This window comes from Plectropomus leopardus, chromosome 22 (assembly GCF_008729295.1).
Source record: "Plectropomus leopardus isolate mb chromosome 22, YSFRI_Pleo_2.0, whole genome shotgun sequence".
NCBI classification, from domain to species: Eukaryota; Metazoa; Chordata; class Actinopteri; order Perciformes; family Serranidae; genus Plectropomus; species Plectropomus leopardus.
Genome location: NC_056484.1, coordinates 712,320 through 732,831, shown reverse-complemented (window position 1 = coordinate 732,831; position 20,512 = coordinate 712,320). Strand labels below are relative to the sequence as shown.

At 38.9% G+C, this 20,512-nt stretch overlaps 1 protein-coding gene across 1 annotated transcript; it reads right to left on the bottom strand.

Annotated features, from left to right (window-relative positions):
- Positions 1-278: 278 nt before the first annotated feature.
- On the bottom strand, positions 279-20,264 carry prkcq (protein kinase C, theta). Its single transcript, XM_042511119.1, has 17 exons — positions 20,130-20,264; positions 13,584-13,783; positions 12,331-12,391; positions 9,203-9,383; positions 9,085-9,116; positions 8,899-8,984; positions 7,987-8,116; positions 6,807-6,916; positions 5,811-5,940; positions 5,562-5,728; positions 4,422-4,595; positions 4,246-4,337; positions 3,200-3,262; positions 2,962-3,100; positions 2,256-2,444; positions 1,105-1,233; positions 279-856 (listed from the first exon to the last, which is right to left on the bottom strand). Exons 1-17 carry the CDS (start codon positions 20,245-20,247, stop codon positions 695-697), a joined length of 2,163 nt encoding a protein of 720 aa, XP_042367053.1. The 5' UTR covers positions 20,248-20,264; the 3' UTR covers positions 279-694.
- Positions 20,265-20,512: the final 248 nt, after the last annotated feature.

Below are 20,512 nucleotides of genomic sequence, written 5' to 3'. Positions count from 1 at the left end.
TAGGACATTTCTATGATTTCAGGATATTGAAAGGATTGTAGGAAATTTCTATGATTTTAGGACATTAGTGTCTTATCTGTGTCCTCTGTCGGGGGTGTGGGGGATCCTCCTCTGGCTCTTTCTTTGAACAAGCTCTATTTTGATGCTGTTTTATGTCTCTGACACCTTATGGAGACTAAAAGGACAAAAAGTATTCACAGTGTCAATCACTTCATCATTTTTTGTTGTGAATTAGAAAATGGTTGAGGGGCCACCTGGCACCCTTCAGGGGCCAGATTTGGCCCGTGGGCTGTAGGTTGAGTATCACTGATGTTTTTGATGACTTATATTTGAGGCATCAAAACAAACTGCAGGTAAAATGTTTACGTGAAGAGTTTTGGTATATGTTTCTTACCTCTTTAAGTTTGTGTTTTTTGGTTGTTTTTTAAAAAGTTTTTCGGGAACTTTTTTTTTTTAAAAATTGAAATTTTTCAGATAAAGAGAGACAGAAAGACATGCGACAAAGATCCCATCACAGCTGTATGTGCCTTTCGCCCAGAACACCTCGTAGTGGTTATCATCACGTTTACAGACACAGTTGATTTTTGTGACATTCAGCGTCTAAAGTCTCTGCAGTTTGATTCAGTCACAGATTCAGTGCTGCTTGTGTGTGAGTGAGCGGCTCTTTTAAGGTAGTAGGTTGTCGGTCAGCTGGTCAGCGCGGCGCTGCGTTGCGAGTCATCCCGGGGTTAACAAAGGAGAAGTTCTTGAACATGGTTTGGTCGACGCTGTTGATGAGCGCCCGGTCAGCACACGATAGCCGCGGCTTCTCGTTGATAAACTCTTTGTCAAAGTTACTGCAGTCACTGGGCGACGTCTGCGGAGGTGACAGGAAAAATATGTGAAACAATACGTTACTGTTTTATCATAAATCATAGGGCTGTCCCTTGAAAGTCCGAGATCATCAGTGGAGACCCCTCAGGCGACTGAGAAAGCTTCAAGTCGAGCAGTGTTTTTTTTTTTTTTTTTGCAGTGTGCTTCTGGGGACGTTTTGGTCAGTTCTGGCTCTTATTTGACATCTTGTATCAGCGAAAAATCATGTCCCTCAGCTGTGTTTGTACTTACTAAAGTCGGCTTGAAGGGCGGCGCCACCTTCCGTTGTTCCAGGGCGTTCCAGTCGGTGCTGCTGAAGAAATCGTGCTCCCTGATGTTTCCTTTCACCCCGAGGCGCTCCTCAGGCTCCCGCACAAACAGCTGCAGCACAAACACAACACACACACACACACACACACGCACGGGTCAGAAATGCTCATCAAATCATAGTTTTAAAATGTATATTATCTTTTTGTGCTTTTCTGAATGTTTTTAGTATTGTATTTATTTCTGAGGAAATGCTGTGTAGAAATTGGTTGTGAAAAAGTGTTGCATGGGCATGTTTTTCTGTTAATGAGGGTTAAGTTTTGTGTAGGTGGTGCTTTCTGGTGATTCTTTCCATGATGGTGTTAAAAAGTTGCAGTTTGTAGTCATTTCCTTTACAGTGATGGTATTTCCCCATTATCTTTTTGTTTATTGTTTATTGGTTCGTTTAATGAAATTTTAAAGAATAGTGCATCTGTCATAAAAACAGCATTCAGAATAAAAATTAAAAACAAATAAAAGAGGATAATAATTTAATTTAGCCCAGAGAAAATTATTCTACCTTATCAAATATTATTTTGAACTTGCAACACAGAGCTGCATTATACAAGACATACAAACCAATTAAAATGGGGGATATTCGATCGATCGGTCAAATTTTATTTATATGGCACATTTCAAACAAATCAAATGCAATTCAGAGTACCTCACGGTTTGAAACAACAAAAACAAGAACAGCATAGGAAATAAGCAAAAATGGATTTAATAAGTGGAATAAGTGTAAACCACAAAATCATGATAGTAAGACACTACATAAAAGCCAGACTAAAAAGATCGGCTTTTACTTTACATTTAAAAGTATCAATTTTAGTCAAAAGACTGATTAGTTATTGATTAATATTCTGTTTGGCTTCAGCAGTTAAAATTCTGCTACAGAAGTTAGTCCACAAAACAGCAGCATGTCGCCAAACATTTCTGATTCAGTTTATTCCAAAAAACTGAATTTTCACAGACTGTCAGTCACAGATTTACACAGATTAATTATCTTAATTTGGTCCCTGAAGAGCGCGCACACGCACACACACACACACACACACACACACACACACACACACACACACACACACAGGGTGTCTGACCTGGATGAGAATGTCCTTGGCGTCTTTGGTGAGCCAGCGGGGATAAGCGGGGTTATCAGTTCGAATCGACTGAAAAAGCTCCTCTTCATCGCGGCCGTGGAACGGAGACTGACCGATCAGCATCTCGTACAGCAAAACCCCAAACGACCACCAGTCCACCGAGCTGTTGTACTTCTGACCCAGCAGGATCTGATGACACGCGCGCACACACACACACACACACACACACACACACACACACACACAGTTAAATCCTTCAGTTTCCAGCTTCCTCTGGCTCTGCAGACAGCTTGTCGTGATTGTATATTGTGATAGTCGGAGTGATCGGGCTGTGGTGGTTTGGTTCAGAGCCTGCTGTTCGAATGGCGTTGATAAATTTGGCACTTTGATTGCTATCCATGGTTGATTGAAGGCTGGTTTTTAGGATCGGTTGATGGTCAACGTTTTATGTTAATGTCATCTGTTTAAAGCCCTGTCAGGACAGTGACGGTCTGAGACGTTTTTTCACTTCATCTCAGCGCAATATATGTTTTAGTTGAGAAAATAGGATTCATGTGAGAAAATCATGATCTCAATTCTTAATCGTGATTCACATTTTAGCAAGAATCCTGCAGCCCGTGTCTTTTGGTGCACACAACTAATAAGACAGTGTGTGTGTGTGTGTGTGTGTGTGTGTGTGTGTGTGTGTGTGAATGTGTGTGGTCACCTCGGGAGCGATGTAATCTGGCGTCCCGCAGAAGGTGGAGGTCCGAGACTCGTCCTGCATGTTCTCCTTACACATGCCAAAGTCTGCGATCTTGATGTGACCCTCAGAGTCCAGCAGCACGTTATCCAGCTTCAGGTCCCTGCAGGGGGACACGAGGACAGAATCAGGAGCCGGTCTCAGTTTGTGTATTATTCATCTTCAGTTTCAGTCGTGTTTGTGACTCACACTGAGACTCTACCTGTAAATGATTCCTTTAGAGTGCAGAAACTGCAGCCCACAGATGATCTCAGCTGCGTAAAAGCTGCAGGGAGACACAAAAATAACACGCAGTGTCTTATTTCTGTCTTTCCTCCTGCTTGACTTTTTATTTAGAATTCAGTTCAGTTCCATTTTAGTTGTGCAATTTTTGTTGCAGCAATTGTAAAAAAAACATTTAAAAGAAAGCACAAACAATATGACACAGAACGTACAACAGTTGATATAAATGAAAGAAACCAAATAGCCAGATTTAGGAGAGATATTAGAGAAGACAAAAAGACGTGAACACCAGCTGTTCTTTAACAGTTAAAGACGTTCATGAAGCAGGAGTGGTGGATCAAGTATTCAGTTCATTTACTTAAGTAAAAGTACTTATACCACCCTGTGAAAATACTCTGCTACAAGTAAAATTCACACTTTAAAAAAAGAGTAAAAGTAAGAAATTATAATCAGTAAAATTTACTTAAAGTATGAAAAGTAAAAAAAAATAAAATAAAAAACTATTAAAAAATGACTTGAATGTTTTTAAAAATAATTTCCAAAGTACCCAATTCAGGAAAAATAAACAACACCCAAAAAACTCAAAACTTAAAAAAAAGAGAGAAAAAATGAAATTTTGAAAATGTCAAAATAGTTGTCAATTCATTTTCTGTCGATGAGGTGATTGGTTAATAGACTAATTATTTCAGCTGTACTTGTGCAAACTATTGGGTAGTTTAATTTTGTAATTTTTTTTTTACTCTCCTCATGTTTTTGTATTTCAAAAAAACTATCCAGTAAACTTTATACTTATTATAATTATATGTTGGAATTTTACGCAGTTTGTTTGGGTAATATTTTTGTTTTTATTTTTTGTTTTTACTGACTTGTTGTTTTTTCCTGGTAATTTTCTTGTCATATTAACTAATTTCTTGCTAATATCGGCATAATTTTTGTCTTAGTCGCTCACTGCCTTATTCCCATGTTTCTGAAAGAAATCAAGCCACTTTGCCAACTGAATTTTGTGTATTTTCATGAGATACATACGTGGCTCTGTGCAAATCGAACTTGTGGCAGTTCTGGATGTGAAACATGAGATCTCCTCCGTTCAGATACTCCATCACGAAGAACAGGTTCTCCTGCACACAGAAACCGAGCGGTCAGGCCGTCGCTGTAGTTTAGAAAAGTGTGCACAGATGGACAAAAGCGTTTTTGGTTGTCACCTTGGTCTGGAAGGTACAGTACAGGTGCGTGAGGAAAGGGTTTTCCCAGGCTAACGACAGGACCCTCCTCTCCACCATGGTGCACTCCACGTCGTCGTCCATCAGCACCACGTCCTTCTTCAGAGCCTTCACCGCGTAGAACTGGTTGCTCCTTTTCAGCTCGGCTAAAAACACCTGGAAACACAGAAAGAGCGCGTTGAAACTGACAGTTTGTGTTTTCTCTGCCACCCACCTGACGCCCCTCTTTCTCACGCTGGTTCAAACTAACTTTGCTGCCAGCGACTTCAAAGCAGCGAGAAGTCGTCTGTGTTTTTCTGTGGAAACTGGCTGCAGAGAGAAGCGTTGACCACAAGAGTCACAGTGAGCCGTGTGAAAGGCCGACGTTCACGACAACAACACCAGTGATGAAACAGATTTACCCTGAAGGCTTTGTGTCAGTTTCTGCTGATTTTGCTGTCAAATGGTTGAAACTCATTAACTCTTAAAAACCTGACTGATATGCTGGTTTTCTGTTTGAAAACATGGGAAGAAGACAATGTGCAACTAAAGAGGAAATTACACAAAAATCTGCAAGAAATTTTCAAAAATTACAAGAAGATTGAAAAAAGTGTCAATAAATAAATAAATAAATAATAGGACCTTTCAAGGATTTTCTGAGATTTCTTTAGTACATCTCTTAGATTTTACAATGTTTCTAGGACTTTAGGACACTTATAGGATTTGGGACATTTGTGGTATTTAAGGACATTTGTTGGATTTAAGAACGTTTCTAGGATTTTAGGACATTTCTTGAATTTAAGGACCTTTGTCAAATTTTAAGACAGTTGTAGGATTTTAGGACATTTCTTTAATCCTCTGCTGGCTTTTTTTTTAATCAACAAGCTCTATTTTGATGCTGTTTTATGCACTCTGACACTTTATGGAGACTAAAAGGACAAAAAAACAGTGTGAATCACTTTATTTTTTTATCGTGAATTAGAAAATGGTTTGGGGTGCCATCCGGCACTCTATTGGGGGCCAGATTCTTCTAGTTTTGGGGTGAACTGTCCCTTTAATTGTCCTTTTTGTGTCATTACAGTTTGCGTTTTCTAAATTAAATGTTGTGTGCTTTCCTTCTTTGTATCAGATTATCTGCCGTACCTTTCCGAAGCTGCCCTTCCCGAGCATCTTGTGCAGGATGAAGTCATCGTCGGTGAATTTGGGTTGGTGATCCTTCCTGGGAACGGCGTACAGAGGCTCTTCTTCTTCTGTGGGCGCCACGGTGATCGTCCTGTCCGTCGGTCCGTCCCATGAAACCCCCTGCAGCTCTGCAGGTCAGCAGGCAGGAATGATGAGATAAAAAGTGATCATGAGGAGACGATAAGAACAGAGATTTCAGACGTTTCCTACCTTTGTTTGCAGGTGTGGTCGTGGCTTGCGCGCTCGTTACGACCCCGGACGGCGCTCGGACCATTCCCGGCTGGCCGACACTGACCGGACCATCTCGACCAATGATGTCGGTTTCTCTGGTGCTTCTGGCCTGAAGGCAAAAGGTAGGACCAGCGTCAGACTAAAGTTTTAGGGTTTTGATCATTTATTTTTTTGACCATTTTAATAGCGCTCTCGCAGATCCTCAAAAATTCATAAAAGGCACTGAATTTTAAAAATAAATGAAAATAACTGAATTAATTGGTATTAAAGTGACGTCTTAAAAATGCTCAGACATCGGAAGTAGGATTTTATAAATTTTCTCCTTTTTTTTCAGAAGTTTTGTTGTAATATCTCAAAATAGTTGGTAAGATCTGTTTAAAAGAATATAATTTAATAAATTCTTTCTTTAAAATTGTAATAATGGGATTCCAAGCAGTGGAATCTCATGCAGATGGAGAAACACAGACCACCCTAAAAAAAGCCAGAAATGTCACACATTTCCTACTTCTGTTAGTTAAACAAATAGATACGTTTATGATAACACAATATGTTCATTTTATTCACCGTCTTTAGCTCTAAAAAGGGTTGTTTTTTTTCAACATTTGATGTAGATAAACACGTTTTAGGTTACAATAAAGAAAACTATGGTTCAATTTTGGCGTTAAAAATAGGCTTAAACCATCTCATATCTTCTTGGTTTAAAATCAAAACTCTGAAAATTAAACATTTGCTCGTGGGAAACACGAAAACACAGTCTAAGCACTTAAGATACATCACCTGGAAACAGAAAACCTGAACAACGCGCCAGAACTTTCCGTGCATGAACCAGCAGCGTGTTTCAATATACACATATAAAACCTGTGTGATGTGTCAGCAGCTTTAGAGCAGGTTTACGGAGATGGCAGCGGATGATTAAGAAAAAACAAATCACTTTATTTAAACGTTTTAAAAGAGGAGATGATTAGTTTGTCTGACCTGCTGTTGGCTCTCGATGACGGCGAGAGCTTCAGCCATCAGTTTCTGGTTGACCCCGCAGAGGTTGGCGACTTTCTTCTGGCATTTATGATGGACGTTCATGCTGCATTCTGCACACAAAACACAGCGTCAGCAACAAAAACACGCCATTTTTAGACTTTTGTTTCTGTGATAGAAACATGTCACAGACTCCATATTTTCACATGTAATATGTGATGCAGTGATGCTTTGAGGATGCTCTGCTGTGCGCAAGATAAAGAAAGAATATTATTCTCTTAGTTACAGAGAAAATGTTTTTTTTTTTTTTGCACATTCTGTTCAGAGATGTGTTCACTTGTGAAGTGTAGTTGCTCGAATTATTCACATACTGGCGGCATCACATCCTGTAAACCTGAGCACGGCACATCATCTGATATTTTACCCAAATATTAACGCTTTGTGCACATTAGCTGCATCAGAGTGTTGGCTTGTATTAAAAAATGTGATTAATCTCACGTGGACCAATGCATGTTAAAGCTACAAAACGTGGCATATTTAATATTTCCTGATTGGAAATCGATCTGCTCTTTGAAGTTTTTTGTGTCTTATCGTAGACTCTTGCTGTCCAGTGAAAGTCGTGTAGTTTTGCATTTGGTAATTTTTACATTTCTTGGATAAACTAAAATAATTGTGTTTCGAGCATCATTTAAAATACACTCTGTCCAGCCTAAAGCATATTATTCTCACTGTTCTTTATTCCCTCTTTAAAGTTTTTCCTAATCTGAAGAAGTTGTAAGAAACGAAGGTGCTGTATTTGTACTTGAGTGGAGTAAACATCATGTTGCATAGTTTGTGATATATTTTACATTATAATACAATGAAACTCTGCATGTTTGTCCTTTTATCTTTGTTTTTTTTAGTTATTTTTATATTTTTCTTTATTTATTTTTTCTTATCATTATATTATTATTATTTATTGTAGATCAGCTTTATCAGTATGCTGCTCTGCATTTTACTTCACACAAAGCTAAAAAAAAGGGTTATTTGTCTCAAGTAAAGAGACAAATAAAGCTATTTTGTTTTTGACAAAAGGCTCAAAGTGTAGCGTTCAGATAGCGTCGTCAGTGAGTCGGCGTGTTCGAGGTGTAATTTTACAGACACGAGACAAAAGCACAGAGATGATAAAGCTCCCGCCTCTCACCCTCACATTTGAGCCCCTGCTTGGCGAGCCCCCACAGCAGAGTGCCGCAGTGTTCACAGAAAGTGGGACTTTTGTAGTTGTAGACTTTGAAGCGGTGGGGCATGTCGATCTTGAAGCGCTCCTTGTGGATCTGCAGCAAACACATCACGTACAGCTGATCACACTCAGACGCACTAATTCACATTAAGTCTTCCAAACAGAAACAAAGCCAAAACACTTCCTGTATCCGAACAGCGGGTGGCAGCTCTGTCCTGTCACACTGCGCGTTACGCCCTGAGGTTTTACATTCTCTTTTGGTTTCATGCTCTTGAGCTCAGCGGCACGAAGCCGAGGAGGAAGTGAAACAAGAGCGAAGATAAAAGCAGCGAATGAGATCGTGTGCTGAGCTGATGCCTCTGTGTGAGGTGACTTCTTGATTAGAAAGCATTAAACCACAAGTTTACAAATCTCTTACACACTCTCTGTATCGGCAGATTTAACTGACAGCTCTGCAACAATGACGAGGTCAAAGAGCGTTTATGTCAGTGATAGTCAACTTACGGCCCGCGGACCAAATCTGGCCCCTGACAGTGACTGACGCTATGAATTGTTTTTTGTACTTCTGTTATCCATAATGGGTAAAAAGTGCATAAAATAGCCTCAAAATAGAGCTTGTTGATTCAAAAAAGAGCCAGGAGAGGATTCCCCACACCCCCGACAGAGGTCCTAGATAAGACTCTAATGTCCTAAAATCAGAGAAATGTCCGAAAATCCTATAAATGTCCTCAAATCTTTGAAACATGTTGAATTCCAAGAAATGTCTTCAAATCCTAGAAATGTCCTCACATTCTAAAAATATCTAAAAAATTATGTATAAATAAGTCTCTCTGCTTTATGTGAAACTCTGAGCGTCGGAGAGATGCACGTTCTCACCATCGTTTCTTTGCTGTTAATGGCCGAGCCGGTGCACTTAGCGATGACTTTGTCGATGCATTTTTTGTGAATGGCGGCGTTGCACTCTGAAAGACACAAAAATGACAGTTAGACACAAGAGACGGAGGGTAAAGAAGACATCGTTAAAACTTCCAGAACATCAGTGGAAACTAATCTGATACTCACGTCTGCACTGGTAACCCTGCTTGTTGAGACCCCTGTGACGGATAAAAACTGGTTAAAATGACTAATATAACGGAGGAAATGATAATTTGGTGGTCTGTGATGTCGGTTTGTTACGCACCAGACAAACTCTTTGCAGACGGAGCAGAAGGTCGGTTGAGGGAAGAACGTGGCGCTGAACTCGTGACACTTCACAACGTGAACTTTAGCCTGTTTGATGGCACCTCGCCGCTGATGGAGGGCGAACAGACCGTCTCTCTCTCGTTCGGACTCCTGGTCATCCTCAGTGTGACCTGAGGCGTCTAAAAACACATCATTCAACCTTTAATTGAACCTTTGAAATCTCACCAAATTGGCCCGATTTCTTTCAAAAACAAGGGAAGAAGGCAATGAGCAGTTTAACAAGAAACTGGCCAAAAATAAATAAAGACATCAGTAAAAAGTTGCAAGAAAATTGAATTATAAGCAAAAAAGAAAAGTAAAAAGTATAAAAAGTATTTCTTTTTCTGTAACATAATTTTAAATATATAATAATGTCACCTTTTGCTGTTTATTTTATTTTATCTTATTTTATGTCATTCTATTTTGCAGTATCCTGGACATTTCTTGCCAAGTTGCTCATTGTCTTTTTGACATGTTTTCAATCAAAGTTTTAAAAAAAAGTCATGTTTGAGTGCTTCATCTGATTGGTCCAGGTTCTAGACGGTTAAAAACGAAAAAGCCACACGTAAAGACTTACTGTTGTAGAGTTATTTACTGCCAAGAAGGCTTCACACAGATTTCGACTTCTCAGCTTTCAGTGGAAGGAAAAGTGTTTCTTGTCAACATCAGAGTTTCATTTTGTGTAAACCGTGTTGTACGTGTGAGTCATTTTTCTCCGCTGCAGCATCACTTTGCGATCTAATTTTGGCAGTTTAACACAAAAACAAGGTTTATTGTAAACTGATGAGAACTGAAATAACAAATACTCTGCGTGTCCAAAGTACATTGTTTATCACAGTTTTTCATAGTAAAATTAATGATTTTTCAAAACCTTTTTCATAACAAATGAGTGAAATCTGCATTAGATTGAAGGTTTAATGTAGGAAATTGATTACTGGATATTGTAAGTGCTTTCACAATTAGTTTTAGCAGCCTAATGTACATAAAAGATATATCTTTGTTTTTTTTTTAAGATCTATTGATGTTCACTAAAAAAGTCAATAGAAACTAGAGTTTGTCATTCTCACTGTGGTGCAGGTCGACTTGACTCGACTCACTTTTGATCTTTTTCTTGATTTTGGATTCAGAGATGCACTAATTGCAATTTTCTCTCTGAGACTGAGTTTGTTTGTTGACTACTAATAATCTGTATCGGTATCGGCCCTGAAAAACCGATATCGGTTGACCCATAATCAGATCTCCATGTTGTTGAACTGTTTTTTAAAAAGCTCTATTTAGGAAAAAAAAACTCATCATAACACAACAGGTGAATATTTGGCTGCTCACATGAATATATACGATTTAATAGATTATCAGTCGGCTCGACCGCAGTGAAGCGATTTATGATGTGTTAATGTGCAGTTCAGGAGGAAGTTTCACCGAAGAGCTTGTCAGCAAGCGCCAGCCGCGCTGCCACCTGTTGTTCTCTGCAGCGATTTCCTATTTGTCGGCTCTAAATATAGAAACATGGGACAGTTCTTCCTTTTAGTTCTCAATGACTTCTCGCTGCCTTGGCATGGTGTTAATGTCAGGAAAGCAGCAGTGAAAGGGCACACACACACACACACACACACACACACACACACACACACACACACACACACACACACACACACACACACACCCCTCAGGACCGGCAGCAAACGTTTTTATTTTTAGTTATAGAAAATTGAATTAGGCTGACACAATTCAGGCTCATTAAATCACGTGAGAGTGCAAGGTACCCAGGCTTTTGGAGGTCCACACAGAGAATTTGGATGATGGACAGTATTTTTTTAAAATCAAATTTACTGTATTGATTCAGTGTCTGACTATATTCAGTCCTAAAAAAACCCCAAAATATTCCCTCAAAAGTCCCAGAACTGTCACGTGTATATTAAAGGGCAGGGCATGCCTCGGTTCATGGAAATTTTGAGAGAATAAAATGTGGAAAATAATGTCTGTTTTAGTGTTCTCCACCATTACTCGGTATAATAGTAGTTTAGAAACTGCATATATTTACATAACACCATTAAACCGTTTGAAACACCTGATTTTTGTCAAAAAGATGCTCATGTTCTGTTATGCCGTTGATATGTTACGCTTTCATCTTTCTGCAGCAGCAACTTGTTTTGACTGAATTTTTAAAAATGTAGTAGACTGGTTATTTCTGGAAAGACCACAGGAAAAAGTGCTTAGCGAGTGCTTAAAGATTTAGATATAGTTTTTCATTTCTCTTTTTTATGAGTAGACTTCACAGTCTTGTATCATAAGGTCATAAAGATAACTAACTTATTTTCACTTTCAGTTTTATTGCAGTTAATATTCAACCCTGTGTGCTGCAGTATATGTTAGTTGTTCCAAGTCAGTGATGCTCAATTTACAAATTGCAGGCTAAATCTGACCCCTAATAGGGTGCCTGGGTGGCTTCCCAACTATTTTGTAACACTGGGAATTGTTTTTGTACTTTAAGGTGCCAGAGTGCATAAAACAGAAAATCCCTGAAATGTCGTTAAGTCCTAGAAACGTCTTAAAATCACAGAAATGTCCTAAAATTCCAGACTTGTCCTAAAATCCTACAAATGTGCTAAACATCCTAAAATCCTAAAAACACCCTAAAGTCCCAGAAATGTCCTAAAATCCTAAAAACACCCTAAAATCCCAGAAATGTCCTAAAATCCTAAAAACACCCTAAAACGCCAGAGAAATCCTAGAAATATGCTAATACCCTAAAAACCTCCTAAAATTCCTAAAATCCTAGAAAAGTCCTAAAATCCAGAAATGCCCTTAAATCCTGGAAATGTCCTAAAATCCTAGAACCATGCGTGGGGCTGCTGTGGCCCCTGGCCTCCTGTCCTTTTGCAAACGTGGCCTCAAACAGATCAGGGTGAGTCTTCCTGCAGTTCGTAGTCTCGTAACATCAGATCACAAAGATAACTTTTCTCTCATTTTCACTTTGAGCGTTTGTGATCTCGTTGGGGCGGTGGATTTGGTCGTGAGCTGCAGTCTCTTACAGGTGTTACAGGTTTATGAAGCAGCAGGTGGAGCTATGAAGGTCTGATCACTCACCACTTTTCTCCAGATAATATCTGGCCTCCATCAGCAGGCGGCCCTGAGGCTTCAGCTCCAGCTGAGACAGAAACAAACAGAGAGCACAAAAGAAAAAGTGAAACTAAAGCAACATTTTCTGACAGAAATTCATGAGAAAATGATGTAGAGTGAAAAGGGAAGGATGTGGATTCAGGATTCAGTGTGTAATATGATGTGTGGCGTCACAGAGACAGACGGTCTGTCTGCAGAGGACCAGACTGGAGGAGATAAAGACGATATTTGATTTGAGTCATTTGTTTGACTTGATGTGTTTGTTTGATTCGTAGCTCGGTGTAACGGACAGCTGGCGTAAAGCCTCTGGACTCAATCAAAGTCTTTCCGAGGAAGAAAAAGATCTGGTGCACAAAAGAGATCTGAGTCTCATTTCTCAGCAGTTAAAAATAACCTGAGGAGGAACTGTGAAAAATGAGATGTGATGAGGTGATGGACTCTGTAACCGGGATATTATTAACATGTCACTCAGGGTCCATACAGTCGTGAAAAAACTGGACAAGTCAGTTTGCAAATAGTAATTTCCGGGCCTTTTGTTTCACGAACCTGTACAACAACAAATGATGTGTTCAAGGTCCGTCAGAACTTTAAAAATCCAAGGATGAGTTCTGTTTTTATAGTTTCTGGCTGTGATAAATGCTAACATTTATGGTTTGGATTGTTTTTTGTTTTTTTTTAAATTAGCCAAAATAAAAATTAAAAAAAGACCAACCAAGGGCATGTTTTATTTAAAAAATCTGCAGAAAAATAAAATACAGCCATTGGAAGTTGTATTTCACTCCCTCTGTAAGTCCCTCCACGGTGCTTAATAAAATATTTGACATGCCTACCCCCTTTTTGCACACGCCCCTCCCCTCTTAAAAATGACAAACTGCCCTTAAGTGATATTTAAGTAATATGAACTGTGTGACCTTCTGTAGGAAATATTTACACAAGTGAGTGATATATTTAATTAAACTTTGCTTTTCCTGCTGCTGCATGTTAAAATGTCTCCAGGGGCCAAAAGCATGTTGGTTAATTTTTTGAATAGGGGGATTACCACTTTAAACATTTGGTCTTTTTGACCCAAAAGTGAGTTAGCACATCTGGATTTAGCCAAACAGCTGGTCCGAGAGCACACACACACACACACACACACACACACACACACACACACACACACACACACACACACACACACACACACACACACACACACACACTGATCTTCGTGCACTAACCCAGATCTCCAGCTTGCCGTTCTCCTTCTTGCACCGCGTGGCCAGCGTGTCCAAAGCCACCGTGGCCTCGGACTTGAGCTCCGCCGTCCGGTCCTTCACCATCACGTGCATGATGCGGCCGCGGTGGACGTGGGCGTCAAACGTGGTGCTCCACGGCGGGTACATGGTCGGCTTCTTCTGCTTGTACACTTGGCCCTTTTCTGGAAAAATAAAACAGGAAAAAGCAATAAATAGAAAAGGCACGTTGTAGTTTCGTCAGAAACAGACAGGAAAGAAGATGAAAAGAAAAAGTGCAGCGGGAGGTTTTCTTTTTGACTTTCAGTTCAATACCTAGAAATCCTGTGAGTCAGCAAATTCGCCGTGTCGATGTGACTGGAAGAGTGGAAATCAGACGTCACTGTCTTACTTCTCTCTGCACTTCAAGAACGAGTGTATGTGTTCATGCGTTCCTTATTTTTAAAAACTGCTATTACAAAGACCAGGGGGAAGGACCATTAATGGCTGATGATCATTTAAAAATCTTCTTAACCCTTTAACACCTGGATCGACATCACTGTTAGCGTGCTGCATTCTGACGCCTCTCACAAGCATCCGACTCTCAGAAACTTGACAAAATTGTTTTGTAAAGTTGTGTGTCCCTCCCCTAAACCCAAAATTTAAAACCATAAATCCCTCCCCTGGGCTCAATGAATTATTTGACATCCCTCCCTCTTTTTGCACCAACATCTCCCCTCTCATAAATAACAAACAGTCCCTACATTATATTTAAATATTTACTTCTAATCCTGTTCTGATTTCTTTTTTTTTTATATATATTTTTTAAAAATCTATTGAAAATAATGGAAAAGAACTGATGGAGGAGGAGTATCCGCAGTCATTTCAGAGAATGTTTGGTCTTTAAAATTTGCCTCAAAGTCCTGGAAAAGTCTGTACCTTGAACCTTTCACCACCTGGCCGGCCGACCGTAACGATTATCTCCTGACAGTGTTGGGAGATTTTCGTCGGCATCACATGGCCAGATAAAAAACACACTCCTGGCCTTCATAATTGACATCTGCTGATTTTTTTCCTCCGCAATAACATCCAATAGATCCACTTACATAACGGCCACATGCCATCCCGCTGCCTCAACAATAAAGCCCGCTAAGCTTTTTACTCCCAAAGTGATCTGCCGCGTTCCCCGTCATCCGCTCATCGGCTGTCTGTCCGCCGGCTCCGCTGCCAGCTGACGATTAAAGCGCCCGGAGAGGAGGAGGATCTGTCTGTTTTCTCCTCAGTCTGTGTGCTTTTCACACAAAGTTTCCCTGCGGCGCTCTGCAGAGTGAGAGGCGACATGTTTTGGTGTCAGTTCCTGCGTGATTCTGTGAAAAATGCACCAAGGTGGCGTTCAGACGTCACCGCGCTCTCACGCCTCAGCTGAAGGAGTTCACGTCTCCCTCCTTCTACGCACTGAAGGTGCCTCAGATATCTGTAACTGACACTTTAACCGTCTGTGGTAACAGACCCATTTTTGGCTTTTACTCTCACACAATAAATTCTCAGTTATGTTGTAACACTTTTAAACAGAGCCAGAACCCGGAGCAAACCGGGGCCTTTCCTGCAGGATCAGCTCCGTCAGTTATGGTTCTTTGATGTAACACACCCAAAGAATATATTCTTTAAAAATTTGTATGTTTACTTAGTCTATTTTAACCCCTTTTTTTTTTTTTTAACCAAGTGGCGTCATAATGTGTTAAATTCGTTTCTAGGATGTAAGGACACTGGGTGCTCAGCCCGGACCTCTGCAGGGGGATCGTCCTCTTAATGCTTTTTTAGATGCACTCTGGCACCTTATTTCCACAGAAAACCCTTTTGTTTTTAGCTTTGTAATTGTAATTAGTGATGTTAAAAATATGAGTCGTGGTTAGTAATTAGTCCTAATAGAAACAGAATCCTTTACAACTGCTATATTAAAAAAACATTTACTAGAGTTAGAAAAATAGTTTGTATTTCTGTTAAATTGCAAAAACTAAGTATATGAAGTTAAGTATAACAATGAATAGATTATTAGATCCAGGGCTTTTAAAAAAATCATTATTAGGGACTGTTTCTGATTTATTAGAGGGGAGGGGATGCTGCAAAAAGGTGGATGTTAAATAAAGCACTGGGGAGCGACTCTTTTTTATTGTGGCTTACAGGCGGAGCATACAGCTTTAAATGGCAGTGTTTTATATTTATTTTACTGCTGATTTTTAAAGCAGCATGCCTCCCAGTTTTCTTTAAAAAAATTGCTTCTTTTTTCTCTCTAAAACTTTTTGGGGGATTTTTTTTTCTTTAAACTTTTAAGCATTTTTAAACATATTTTTCCTTTAAAATATTTTATTATGTTATCATTTTTTCCTCTAATTTTTTTTTGGTGGACAGACACTCCTCTTATTTTCCCTGAGTCAGAGAGACTTGAGGGAAAATATTTGTAGACAGACACCCCTTAAATCCTCTCTTCACTATTAGCAGCATTTGAGCTTTAAGGCTTTGACTCAGCATGTGTGTTTGCCTCATTTAAATTTAAAAGTAGAAGTTAACCAAGAAAGGCCGTCTGTGTGACTCCAGCAACAAGCGGTTAAACGGGTTCATCAACACAAAAAAGGAAACTGCTCACAATCAGTCACACGAGCCGACAAACAGCGCTTATTTTAAGCTGTTAGGCTATTTACTTTCAAATGTAATGCATTACATTTAACTAGTTACCTTCATTTGAAAGTAATAAGTTACATTAAAATATTTCTCTTAATTTTCAAAATTTGAACCGTTTAAATGCCATTTTTTTGTCGTGTTGCCTCCATGTTTTAGATGAAAAAAATAGAACACAAAAAATGAATTGTTTTCAGTGTAATGAAGGTAGATTTTGTTTGGTGATGACATCTTGGTATATGACAATGATCAGCAGCTACATTATTATTTCTACATTATTATTTTTTGTGCAGGTTGTGCAGGACTGGTCAAAATGACCTCATCAGGTGGAAAATAGTCGAAATGACAAATTCAGAGTCAAAAGCCCAGAATGACACCCAGAAATAATACAAGTCCTGTTTTTCTGCTCTGATGGCTGTGGGATCAAAAATGTCAGTTTGAATGGGTTACAATGGAGCATTTTTGGACCTGAACAGTCTGAATGTAACTATTTAGTTTCCACAGTGTATTTTAGACTTATTGTAGGAGCTGAGCTGCAAATTCACTGATTACACTCAAATACACAATCTGGACCACATTTAGGACACACGCATCAACACACACACAGTTATCACAACAGGAAGGATGAAAAGAGACTAAAATGAGACAAAATCAAAATCAGTGTCATAGACACATGAAAACAGATCTTAATCTGGCGAAAAGTGAAATGAAACTAAGAGCGATTGTCCCTGCAGTGAGTCAGTTTAGTGTAAATGAAACACCCTTTGGGGCCCATCTCTGTGTGTGTGTGTGTGTGTGTGTGTGTGTGTGTGTGTGTGTGTGTGTGTGTGTGTGTGTGTGTGTGTGTGTACGCAGCGTCGTATGGGTCTGCTCTTGTGGTTTAGCAGAGGAAAAGAAACATCAGAGCTCTCCTCTTTCCTCTCAGCTTCTCTCTGTTTTTAGCTCCCGTCCTGCACTCATGCTCCCCAGCGGTTAAAGATAGCCAGATGCAGAACAAAGATATCTGCTCTCAGTCTGTTATCACGCCAGAAGTTTCCCAAAGCGGCGATGATGAACTTGAGTCAACAGCTGCGATTAAGAGCTTAGAAAATAAGGGATCTTTTAAAAACCGTATGGATCCGATCGCATTTACGGCTCTATGTTTACCTGATATTTAATGTGCCGACTATATGAAGCCTGCCATCCTACACCTCACATCTCCTACTGTTACAGCACACACACACACACACACACACACACACACACAGTCCTCTTATAACATACAGTTAATGACTGCCAGTGTTGAACCTCTTTAACCCTTTAAAACCACCGCTCTTTCAGATGCCTCTCACAAATATTTCAACCTTTGAACTCTGAGCAAATCAGTGCGATTTCTTTCAAAAACATGGGAAAAGGCGATTAGCACTTTGGTAACAAATGCTTCACGAATTGATAGAAATTAGTAGATTTAACAGGTTTCCCACGGTCATGGAAAACCTGGAAAAGTCAGAGTTTTGGAAAAAATCATAGAAATGTGTTGTGTGTTATTTTAACACATATTTTTCAAAGAGAATATGGTTTCCAAACCGATGTGTTCCTTTTTTTTTTAAAAAAAAAAGGCAATTTCTTTCTCTTTAAAAAAAAAAAGTCTGTTTTCTGCATTTTTTTTTACAAAAAAAAGGAAAAAAACAGGTGATTTCTGTCCTTAAAAACCTTGTCGTTGTTGTTTTATAGAAAACTTAAAAATTTTGATATTTGTCAAATTTCCACCAGTCCTTGAACACATCATATAGGATGCTGAAATTATGTCTGAATAGAGTTTTAATAAATTACTAATTCTCTTAAATAGTAACGGTAATCTACAAGACTCCTGTTAAAACTTGCTTTTTTGCAACATTTTGCACTTAATGCTATTGTCACACACTGCCTAAAAATAAAGATGCTACTTCCACATTTCTATATTTACTCCAAACACCCACTGCTGCTGCTTCGCTGAACACAGAGTGCGTCACTTCCTGAGCTGCAGAGGAATTAATATTTTTCTGAGAAAGACTCAGTGAACATATGGCGCTTACTGGAGCAAATGTGAAAGCTTTCATGAGCTGGAATTAATGTTGGCCTGATATTTTGCGTGTAAAAGCACGAAAATGCATATAAATGCAGTGTATGTATATCCTTTTATAAAGCAAAGAAAATCTCTAAAGTCATATGTGTTTCAAATGGAAACACGTCATTTCGAAAAAAACAAGAATGGTTTTATGTTTGCTAAAAAATTTAAAGAAAAAAAATGCCCAAAATTTTCTGAAGAAAAAAAAAGAAAAAATTTTATTATTTTTAATATTGCCAAAGAAATAAAAATAAAAAACACCAAAAATGTTTTTTAAAAAATAATGTATTTTCTTTACGGCAACAAGGGCCAACTTTTCTTAAAGGGGGGAAAAAGTCAAATTTTTTCATTAAAAATTCCCCAAAAATTACAAAAAAAATTGCCAAAATTTTTCTTCAAAAATCGCCAAAAATGTTTAATTTCCTTACAAAAAAAATCGCCAAAAAGTTTCAAAGAAAAAACTAATCACATGAGGTGATATATCAGGTGATTTAAAAACCCGCACTTTAAAACCTGCTAATGTTTTGAACATCTGTCGCCGTGGATTTTGGATGTTTTTCGCCAGAGGAGAAGTCGCAGAACATCACTCTTTACGTTGTATTTTATCCACATTTCCAAAATATTTTTGCATAAATCTGTAATGTAAACACACCCATTGTCATCATCACTGGCACAAAAAGTGGCACGAAATCTGTGCACGACTCTGTCCGGTAGATACCGCTGGTACAGGAACCGGTGCCATATTAGCACCGTGTTTTGGTTCCCAACCGTTTTATACACAACGTTCAGTTTGTCGGCGTCGTAGCTGACCGGGAACCCGCAGGAGGGTCGTCCGTGTCCAGCGTTTGATTTGTGCTCGCTGTACTGTCACGGACTCGCAGCTTACGGCCAAAAGTTTCCTTGTGAATCTCACATTTCTGACCTTTAGTTGTGCATTACCTGCATCAGTCGACATACTGTGTATTCTGCATTCGGCTGCGTGTAACATGCGTGTTTGGTTTGAATGCATGAACAGGTGCAGCCCGAGTAATCAATTATCAATATGTCAGAATTGGATGATGCTGATTCTCAATTAAAGATCAAAAAAAGCTGAGATACTGGTCTAACTCTTGATGCATTTAACCTTTTGAAACTTGAGCATATTGGCTTGTTCTATTTCAAAAACATGGAAAGAAGGCGACAAGCAACTTAACAAGATGTGACCCAAAAATCAGCAATAAATAATTTTTTTTTTTTAAAAAAGACAACAAAATTACCTGAAATAACCACTAAAAGAAAGGAAAAAAACAAACAGAAAATTATCTGAAAAAGTGCTAAAATAATATATATATATATATATATATATATATATATATATATATAGTAACTTAATTTAAAATGTTATAATTATATGGCTATAAAATGCAATGATATAAGTTAATAAAAAATAGAGAAATGTGTAGAAAATTACTTGAATGGACAAGTTCAATTAACTATATATATTTTTTATATATTTTCTGATAATTGATTAATTATTTTGGTCAGTCAGTCAAGCAAAAAAAATACTATATACTAAACAAACTAAATTTGCTGCTTTTTTTTTTTTCCTCAGTTTTCATACAATCATAAATTGTATATCTTTGGATTCTGGACATTTAAATATGACACTAAATCACAAGAATCACTGATTTAACCTTCATTTTCTCGTTTTTACATTAAATACACATATTATATTATCACACACACACACACACACACACACACACACACACACACACACACACACACATAAAACCTGAGCAGTCACTGACCGGTTTCGATGGCCTCCTTCATATAAACGGCGCAGTATGGGTTCAGCACCTCCTCATGGTACGCCAGACCGGGATCAATCTCGAAGTTGGAGAACCCGATCCGCAGGAAAGGAGACATGGCTGCAGGTTTTTAGCCCTCCGATTATAAATACCTAACTCGGCGCAAATATCTCAAAAACCTCCAGGAAATTCTCGATGTCCTGCTCACAAAGCTTTTAAAAAGGTTTTAATTGATTTCTTGGTGTCACTGTAGACCACCTTTCCTCCACGGCAGCACACGCCGAATGCCCCTTTTCCTCCAGAGGAAGATGAGCGTGGCAGGAGGAAGAGGAGGAGGAGGAGGAGGAGGATCTGCTTTTTCGCGGTTTTGAACAACCTGCGAG